Source organism: Volvox carteri (assembly GCF_000143455.1).
Source record: "Volvox carteri f. nagariensis unplaced genomic scaffold VOLCAscaffold_14, whole genome shotgun sequence".
NCBI classification, from domain to species: Eukaryota; Viridiplantae; Chlorophyta; class Chlorophyceae; order Chlamydomonadales; family Volvocaceae; genus Volvox; species Volvox carteri.
This window is the reverse complement of record NW_003307557.1, coordinates 1,236,041-1,245,738: the sequence shown is the minus strand read 5'-3', so window position 1 is coordinate 1,245,738 and position 9,698 is coordinate 1,236,041. Positions and strand designations below refer to the sequence as shown.

At 57.8% G+C, this 9,698-nt stretch overlaps 2 protein-coding genes across 2 annotated transcripts in view; both read right to left on the bottom strand.

Moving 5' to 3' along the window:
* The window catches only part of cyc55 (guanylyl and adenylyl cyclase family member), a gene marked incomplete at both ends in the record, with an annotated part of 12,509 nt that extends 7,730 nt beyond the window's left edge, over positions 1-4,779 (bottom strand). Inside the window, 10 exons of the mRNA XM_002949368.1 lie at positions 53-139; positions 304-397; positions 741-921; positions 1,398-1,557; positions 2,145-2,315; positions 2,676-2,762; positions 2,808-2,944; positions 3,573-4,110; positions 4,423-4,525; positions 4,631-4,779. Of these exons, the coding sequence (XP_002949414.1) occupies positions 53-139; positions 304-397; positions 741-921; positions 1,398-1,557; positions 2,145-2,315; positions 2,676-2,762; positions 2,808-2,944; positions 3,573-4,110; positions 4,423-4,525; positions 4,631-4,779 (1,707 nt within the window). The remainder of the gene's footprint in view (positions 1-52; positions 140-303; positions 398-740; positions 922-1,397; positions 1,558-2,144; positions 2,316-2,675; positions 2,763-2,807; positions 2,945-3,572; positions 4,111-4,422; positions 4,526-4,630) is intronic.
* Positions 4,780-6,783: 2,004 nt separating this feature from the next.
* Positions 6,784-9,698, bottom strand: part of VOLCADRAFT_104315 (uncharacterized protein) — a gene marked incomplete at its 5' end in the record, with an annotated part of 5,122 nt that continues 2,207 nt past the window's right edge. The window contains 4 exons of the mRNA XM_002949367.1: positions 6,784-7,836; positions 8,081-8,188; positions 8,675-8,889; positions 9,365-9,694. Of these exons, the coding sequence (XP_002949413.1) occupies positions 7,719-7,836; positions 8,081-8,188; positions 8,675-8,889; positions 9,365-9,694 (771 nt within the window). The 3' untranslated portion in view covers positions 6,784-7,718. The remainder of the gene's footprint in view (positions 7,837-8,080; positions 8,189-8,674; positions 8,890-9,364; positions 9,695-9,698) is intronic.

The following is a 9,698-nucleotide window of genomic DNA, read 5'->3' as shown; positions in this document are numbered from 1 at the left end:
CCCCCTCCCCTGCCCTGCCCCTCCCCTCCCCTCCCCCCTCCCCTGCCCTCACCGGCACCTCAGGTAGGTAGTCAATGAAGTTCCAGTAGGCGGACCTCAGCTGCATCCGCCAGCCAGTGGAGGAGTCGTAGTCAACAACCTGAGACACGGGATTACATAGACCACAGATAAACACATCCACAGGGGCCGTGCATACATACATACATACAGACAGACACACACATGGTGGTGCGTGGTCCTCCTCATCCCTTCCCCTGCAAGATAAATAGAAAGATACACGCACGCACGCACACGCATACATACCTGCTCCTGTACGGCAGTCTGGAGCTGCTCCGAAACCAGCTCCGGGTTGGGTTGGGCATATGACAAGTTTGCAGCGGCCAGTCCAAAAAGCGCCCTGAAGCCCGTGTAGGTTGTGTGTTGAGGTGTGGGATGGAAGAATTAGGGTGTCAGGTTAGCAGCTAGGTATTGGCATTGGGGCGGACCAGCAGCGGGTGGGTTACCAAGTTATTGCGTTTTTTAGTTACAAAGCTACAAGTTAATAACTCACAAGTTCCGCACAAATACGGGGGTGTCCGTCAAAGCCCAAGGGGCTCCCGGGACGGGCTTTACATTCCGGTAAGTGTAGGCAACTAGAAGAAGGTGGGTACGCCAGCAGCGCAGTGCGAGGAGTCATGGCAGCTAGGAGCTGACCGGGGCGGCGCGGCTCCCCTTCCAATACCCCCTATCCCCCCCCTCACCTCAGCGCCTCCGCCCTGGGGATGATGGGCCCGGGCACCAGGTTGCTGTGGTACAGGGTGGCCAGAGTGGCATTCATGTAGGCCAGGGTGGCGTTGGAGTCGAACCCAGCTGCGACAAATGCATCCAGCAAGCTCGTGTCGGAGCTGTTCAAAAGAGAAGTTCGGTACGGCAGCACAAAACCTGGCGGAAGACGGGGAGGGTGCACCGGGTCGGGGGTCTCATTTCACTGGTGTGGGTGAGAGGCTGGGAGGACGCGGCGAGAGACGTGGGAGGAGAGCAAGTGTTTGGACTCGAAACGAGGCCGGGGCCGGGGCTGTAAATGCGTTGCCTGATTGTCTGATATGCATACATATTATACATTTATATACATACACACTGATATATAAAGACATACGATATATATACATACATATACATACATACATACATACATACATACATACATACACATAACTTTCCCCGACTCACCGCCCTCTTCTCCCCTGCTTTCCATTGCTTTGCCTTGCTAAGTCCGTAGCTAGCTGCGTTTTTTCCGCCGCTGGTCTGATCCCCCCTCGCCCCCACCAACCGCCAAGGCACTATTTTTCTTCCCCCGTGCACGAGCCCATAATGCCATCCGCCCTCCCTCCCCCTCCCCCTACCCCAACATCACTCACTACTCCGTGACAAAGCCAACTCCCGGTTGTGCTCCGCGAGGAACACCAGAAAGTCAAACGCCGTCTGCTGCTGCGCGGGGTCGATATCCGCGCTCACGACTCCTACCAAACCGGTGTACGGCAGGTACGGCGCGCGGTTGACGTACACGATTGAATTGTCCTGCACACGACGTAAAAAGCATGTATACACGCGGGGCACCAAGGGCAGGTACACCACAAACATACACGTCTGAAGAAGAAGAGGGAGGGGCACAGTAGGAACAGCGACCCGGGGGAAGGGGCGCCCCCTGGAGTCTCACTGCGGAGAGGAGTGCAATCCACATCCATCCATCCATCCATCCTTTCAGCTCCAAGCGGTTCAAAGCCTCCCAGTCGCGACCCCCACCCGGGCGAGTGCGCTCCAACCCTCCTCCCACTTCTCATCACCAAAGCTAAACACCCGAGCCCGGGTCTCAAATGCAGAACCCATGGGTGCGGTCTGGTGGCGCTGGTGGCCCTACAGGACCCGGAGCCAGGCGTAACAACAGCCGCACACCAACAGCAGCAGCGCCACCAGAAGCAGCAGGCGCCTCCCCTCCCACCCCTCCCTTTTCACACGCCAAACACACATACAGACATACAGACACACAGGCAGACACAGGGCAGCTATTTCGTATCTTGGGAGGAGCTCGCACCAGGCTCCCGACTCCCTTCCCCAGCTTCCGCCCCGCCCTGCAGCCACCACCAACACAGCACCTCCAGCCCCACCTCCTGGTGCACGATTTGCTCCGGCTGGTCGTTCAGGCCGTACGGGCACAGCTTTGCCGTACAATCCTTGCGGACCATTGCATCCCTGTCGTACACCACCTCGCTCCCCGGCAAGACCGAGATCGCGTAACGGCTTTTGACCGAGTTGGAGTCGAGGAACAGCTCGGAACTCTGGGCTTGTGGGGTTTGGACGTACACGCACATGGGTGGTTGAGGGAGACGTGCCGTAAGTGTGTACATCAACATAAATGGCCACCACATCAAAGCGCAGGTCCATCTTGTACTCACCCCACCGGAAAACATTTCCGAAACCAAACCAAAGCCATCAGCTAAGTCCCATGTCTCCCTCCCTCCTTTACCCCACGCAACCTCGCCTCAGGCCCTCCCTACCCCCCTCCTACCCCACATTGCCAATACCCATCCCTTTCCACACTCTCCTGCCTGTCTGCCCCAGCCCCTTCATTCTTCACCTCCTGCCTAACCCCGAACCCCCCATGACCCCCTATGGCCCGAACCCAGCCCTCCACCCACCTTGAACAGATCCCCCCAGCCAAACGCTAGCGCGCATTCCCCCTCCAAGAAGGCGCGTGCGGAGGCGCTATCCAGGCAGTCCTCCCCCTGGAGCATCAGTGACGAGTGGTGCAGCATCAGCTTGGAAAACACCTCCAGGGCGGCGAGCGCCCCCGGGGACCCGAAGAGAGGAGTCAGGTCGCTGGGATGAAGGAAGGCACCCTGTGCCGTACCCTTGTACTGCAGGTACGGCGCCAGCACCATGCCCAATGCCGATGCGTAGGAGCAGTCTTTTGTGTGCCACGGGGGCGGGTTGGAGGGACGGGAGAGTAGGGGAGAAAGCGGACGGGCGTCAAATGTATGTATGTATGTATGTATGTATGTATGTATGTATGTATGTATGTATGTGTTGCGTGTATGTTGAGGGCCAGGAGGAAGGAGAGGGACCATGTGCAGCATTTGAACCCCTGGGCCCCTCAGGACTCGAAAGGGCCCTTAGTCACACCTTGGAAAGTCAACGCAACTGCAGGTGTAACACACACACACACACACACACACATGCGACACATTCAAAACCCAACTGCCAACGCCCAAAGCACCAGCCGCTGTCTGTGTACGTAGCACAGCATGAGACCGGTTGGCGGGAAGGTGCGACCAAAAAGGTTCGCAGCACGTGATCCCAAACTGAAACATCGATCGCAAGTAGGACCCACCATCAGTGCCCCGGCGCAGAGCCCGTCTCAGTATCAGCACCAACAACCGGACTGCACTGGACATTTTCAAAAGCAAGGCATCCCCCCTTTTCCCTCCCTCCCTCCCCACCCCCCCCACCCCCTCGCTACCCCCTCCACCGCTTTATCCCTCTATCCGTCTGGTATCTGCCTCATTTCGTCGTACCCCAGGGTCGTCGTACCCCACCTGGATCAGGCTTGAAGCACACTGCATACTCAGGAAGCCCGTCATCGTTTATATCGGTCCCATTGATCTTCCTGGCCACGTACAACACCTCAGACCAGGTCCGCGGTACGGACAAGTTGTTGCGCGCCAACACGTGGGGTAGGTAGTACATGAGCGGCGTGGAAGCGTCCAGCGGGAGGCTCAGCATCTTGGGCGCCTGATCGGGGCCCGGCGGTACGTCGCCATAGGACAGAGAAAGGTGCTGAAAGCCGGCCGGCAGGTCCTTCCAAACAGCCTGTGCTGCCGTACTGGCCGCAGTGAGGTTGGTGAGGTCCGAAATGGCGGAGAGCTGCTCCAGGGGGTAGTACGAATCGAGGTACATGATCCAGGCGTGGTGTGTACGGGAGAGGTTGTTGCTGTACTCGAAAAGTGCCTCCTGTTGTAGCTGGTCAACGTCCACAGGTACCACCGCGAGCTGCTGCGCCGTTGCGGCCGTGAAGTTGTCGGCGAGCTGGTGATATGTGGTGTAGAGGTTCAGAGGCACCATGATTTGGACGAGCTGTCCAAGAAGGGGGCGGGAGGGGGACGGGCGATGGCGGTGGGCGGAAGGCAATGGGAGGCGAAGGCAGTGGCAGCGGCCGAGCGGGGGCACGGAGTGCGCACAGGAAAGCCGCCATAGCAGATGTCAGGCAGGGGAAAGGGGGCTATGCGGGGATCTCAGCATCCGCCAGGACGACCTGCCTTCCCGGCTTCCTGAAATCCACACGCAAAGGGGCCGTGTCCTGGCCCAGGCCTAAGCCCAGAGCAGCGCGGGGCCCCCTCACGTCGCCACCGTGGCGCCGCCAAGTTGGACCCAGCGAGACGGCCTTACCGGTAGGGAGCGGGGCAGCTGCGTCCCGTTGTTCTCTATACAGGCCGCATATTTGCGTGCCACAACGCGTGCAAGAACGTCGTCGGCGCTCGCCGCGTTGCAACTGCGCGCAACGGAGGGCAGGCAAACCGCCGTCCTGGTGACTTAATCATTAAGTTGTTTTAGGCGCTGCTGGTCTCCGGCTGGCCAGTCAGGTACTGGTGCGCACCTGGCAAGGAAAGCCTTGGCCGCGACATCGGCACACCAAAAGCTGGTTTCGTTGATAACCAGCTGCTGGCCGCGTGCACCCAAGCTCCAAAGGACGGTCAGCAAACTGGTGAAGGCGAGGGCTAGTTCCCTCTTGCCTCGCGTGAACATGACTTCGTTTCCGTGCGCGCAATGTCTACACTCGTGCTAAACATTTTGTCGGAAGAAACTTCATCACTCAGAGCAAGCGGTTATAAGCAACTTGCAATGAGCGTATCTCCATGTAAAGTGAGCACAGAGAAACAAGCTCCAGGACCGAGCAACCACAAAACATGTAGGGAAAACTCCTTATTTCGTGGTCCTCTTGTAAACAGATTGCATCACAGAGAGGAAACCTTGAACTTTTAGAAAGTCTGTACGGCACCTTGGTTTCCATCGAAAAGTGTCGTAAGCAAGGGACGTGTTAAATATTTAGGCGTATCGTTTATGGCTGCTTCCGTCCATACTAACGTATGAGTTTATGACGCCCGCACAAGAACCCGTCTTACTGCGAGCTTGAAAGCCGAGTTTGTCGGACGTAAGGCCTCAGTGGGTAGCTGTTCAGGACAATTGGAGCGGCTCATGTCCACAGGCCCGTGTTTTGAGCATGTGCTCAGCTATCTAGGTTATCTTGTTTTCGATGTTCAGTGCGCACCCGTCCGCTCGCCCGTTGGATACGTAGCCCGCTTTATTGTGGTTGCTCTGCCCTTTTCTTTGTTCGTCTGATCCGTCTTCTTCGTCGGGCCTAGCAGACATTACAAAGTTGCAACAGAAAATGACGCTGGAAATGGTTCTGTAGGTAATAACTGACGTGATATTGCAGCGGCATCCGGTCGGGGCTGGCTCCCAAAAGCGCGGTATTGTCAGTACTTGTCATGCACTTCAACATGGCGGTCATGCGACAACTTGACATCCGTGTCCATCCAAAAGTCGCAGGGCTGAGCAAACACCTGCTGCTTCTTGAACTAACAGGGTGTTTCCACTGAAAAGTTTGTTAGCGACGTTTTTGAAAATTCTCACCCGGCACCTCTCCTTTGCTCACTTTCTTTTGCAATATCGCTTATTCTATATAAATGTATGATAGAAATGAAAAGGGAATGTTGGGAGGCGAAGGAACGGCGAAGAACGTAGGACCCATGTGGAAACAGGGGCCTTGTTAGCGGTCCAATAAGTCCATAAAAGTTATAGGACCCCCGGACCAGCCAATAAGGTCCGATAACTTTGAGCGCGAAAATTTTGTGAGCTCCTTTTTGAAATCTACTTGCACCCGGTCTTCTGTACACTTTCAGTCTACAACCCTGACTGCTTGCCGGCCTGCGTCGTTGACCGAACCGAAAATGTCGCAGAACCAGTCGCCCTCGCCGATTCCTTCTGGCAATATGCCCTCTGCTCTCCATAACGCCCTTATGGCAACGATGCAGCAGCCCCTGCAGGGCGCGCCGTCTCTTCGCTTCGACGCCGATGTCCATGCTGCCGCCCAGGCCGCTTCGCAGAGCATAACATCGACCCTCATTTCTCCTTTACTGACTACAATATTGTCCTCGAATTAGGGTGTTTTGGCGCTAAATGACGCGCAAAAAGATGGTTTCGGGGCTACGAGTGGAAACACCATTTTGTTAGGGTTTGTTAGCGCGCCAATAACTTTTTCGCGGCTAACAAACAGACTTTTCAGTGGAAACACCCTGTAAGCCTTCCATGCCTGCCGGGACTGGCGTTTCTTCGCTTCAACATGCACAAGCTACAAAATAGATACGTATCCACGCAAATGACCCGCCGCGCCTTCAGGTTCCGACACCCGAATCCGAGCGCAACCGCAGTCCTATGATGTCACCAGCTTGTGATGGCCGCGGTAAAAGGTCTTCCGTGCCCTCCTGTGCGTGTCACAAAGCTCCAAACCCCCAAAGCTCCGAGTAAGCGCGCAGCCAAATCCTCATACCGCCAACCCAAATCACGAGAGCCCAGGAAGCGACCCCAGAGCTTTGACAACCGACGGGAGCATGTTGCATCCCATGCTATAGCTCTAAGACGCGTCTTGACCGCCGCGGCCTTCTTCACTTGTACTCGCACTTACGAGAGGAAAACACAATATCGCTCGCCGCAGTCCCCCTCTTTGCTAATCGCCAGGATAAAAGCGCCCATCGCGCGCCGCGAACGCCACCCTGGCCCTCCAACGCCACGCCATACCGCACGCAATGCCTCTCCCCCGCGCCCCTACACGCACACTTAGACGACTGACCCATCATGTGCAAGCCGAAGATATATGGTCACCCTCAGCTTTCGTTTGTTAGGCGCCTCTTGTTTTATAGTTTCACTTAACAAAACGCCTTAGAAATGTGTGTTGAGCCCGGCCATAAGCCCCAACTTATGCAGTGTCCTCCCCCCACCTGAACCTTGCCCAGGCCCATCTCCTGCATCCCACATGCACGCAACCTCAAACCCTAGCCGACACCCGCCCCACCATAAGGGCCCCCGGAGCGACGTGATAGACCTTGGCAAAGATAAGAGTCACTCAACCGACCCGGGCCGTGTGGAGCCAACAGCACACAAAGCAGCATAGCGGCGATGCAATCTGGCGGTCGTGTAGTCGTACGACATGAAACACGACTGCCGTACTGAAAAAACACTTTGCCATCAGATGTTGCTACAGCCTGCTACAGGCAGCCCCACATGTGACCCACATAGAAATGTCCCGTCATCAACTGTTCTCGTGCCTTTGTGACCCAGACGGAACGACGGGATGCTCAGAGGCCACACGAGCCACATTCCTGACCTGAGCGAGCCAGATCTGAGCTGGTCTGAGCTGGTCAATCAAATCAGGTTTGGCTCCGTATCATCACATCATCCGATCCAGAGGACGTTGAGAAAGGGGGACGTTGAAGCCCATTACCACCCCTCAGGCAACCTGGGGGGCTAATCCAGACACAAGCTTCTAGCGCTGCTGCTCCTCCTCCTCCTCCAGCATCTGTTATCGCTAACGCTAATGCCAGCTGCAGGGTGCTGGCCCAGCGCCGGCTGCAGCACTAGCAGCCGAATAGGGGTCGGACTCCAGGTCTGACCCCTGAGGTCAGATCTCAGACCTGCTGCTCGCTCGCATGCCGTCGCTCGTCCGGGTTGTACCGTGCCGCAATACCCTCCGCAAGCAGCGGGATCTTGAGCGGCGTCGTCTCCGGACCATCACCCCCCGGGGGGCTGCAGGGAAGTACCAAACATGGCGTGTGTGTTTTAATAAAGGACACTGCCCCTGTTCCCAATCTGCCCCCATGATTGCGATAGCCCCCTCCTCGTCCCCCCCCTTCTGCTCCCCGGCCCGACAGGTCAGGCTCCTTTCCCCGCCCTCACCTGCACTCTCCTTTCCCACTCCCTGCCTCACCCCCCACTCCCTGCCTCACCCCCCACTCCCTGCCTCACCCCTCCATCCCCCACCCGCCCCCACCTCGGTGGGTCGTCCTCCTCCTTGGTGGTGACGTGGAGGTGCTGATGCTCCGCACACTTCTGAGCCGCCTTGTAGTAGATGGCACCGAACACAAGCAGCGTACCCGCCCTGTACGGGCAGGAAATGCATACATACATACACACATAAACGGAGAAGTGCAGGTAGGCAAGCGGGTCGACAAGTAGTACGACAGGACATATCATTAAAACGGCCCCAAACGGCCAGCGGGACACAGCAGTCACCAGTTACCCGTGTGGGCTCCGGGGGGGGGGGCATTGGCAGGTACCCAGATAGAACCGATTCCATCCGAACTGAACCTGAACCTGCACTGCACCGTGTACCCCGACATACAACCTCCCTACACCGCAAACTGAATCTCAAGCCCCCTCCCCCTCCCCGGCCCCCCAGACCTCCCCCGTGCATTTTCCCCTCTCTACATACCTACCACACCCTCCTCCTTCACCCCACCAACCCGCATACCTCGCATACCCGCATACCTCCCCTCCACCTTCATCCCTCCGTGTTTCATTTCACCCTCTTCCCCTCAAGAGCTCCCAAAGTCCGCCCCACCCACCCCCCTCCAAGTCAACCCACCACTGGCCAATGGTGAGTGGCGTCATGAAGACCATGCATGACAGCAAGATGGAGAAGAACTGCCGGGTGGTCATGATGGTGGCGAACACCACCGCGCCGTACCGCTTGATGGTCCAGGATATGACCAGCTGCACCACCGCCGAGGCCGCCGACAGCCCGAGGATCCACAGGGCCGCCTCCGGGTTGCGCTGCAGGAAGGCCAGGGCGGGCAGCAGCTGGTGGGTGGCGATGCAGCCCACCAGGGAGAGCATCATGGAGAAGGCGGTGGTGTACAGGACCTGGGCGGGGGCGTGAGGAGGGGGCGTGAGGAGGGGGAGAGGGTATTTGGAAAAGGGGAAGAAGAGTTGGCTGAAATAGCTGGACGCGGGGGTTGGGGAGTGGGAAAGATAAACTGAGGTTTGAAAGCGGTTTTGGCCCGGGGGGGAAAAGGGTGGCGGGTTGGCATGCGGACCTTATGACGAGCGAGACGCGTAGACGCAAGAGGTGCAACCGCGTACACGAGCGAGATGTGCTCACATCCCCCACACGCCTCCCACTCCACCCCTCCCCCTCTCCGCACATGCACATACCTGCCCTCCTCCCCCTCCTCCTCTCACTTTCTCACCCATTCCCTCCCACTACCAATCCCCCAACCCCCCACGCCCTCACTACCACCCCCCCAACCCCACCCCCCCACTACCCCCCACCCACCTGGTCGCACACATTAACGGGGTACCCCCGGAACATGGAGTCCTGCCAGGTGGACGTCAGACCGTCCACAAACAGATACAGCACCATCAACCCGCCGCCCACCACCACCAGCGCCGCGTCGCCACTCATGCCCAGCCCCACCCCGCTCATAGCCTGCAGCGCCCCCCCCGCATCCGCCACCCGGCTGCGCACATGACCCGTCAGCACGAACACGGAGCAGCCGATGGTGATGGTGGCGGCGTGCAGGTACTCCGTCACTTTGAAGATCTTGCGCATGTACAAGGTGCTCCACAGCATAACGGGGAGGGCCTTGGCGGACTTGGCCAGCGTCTGA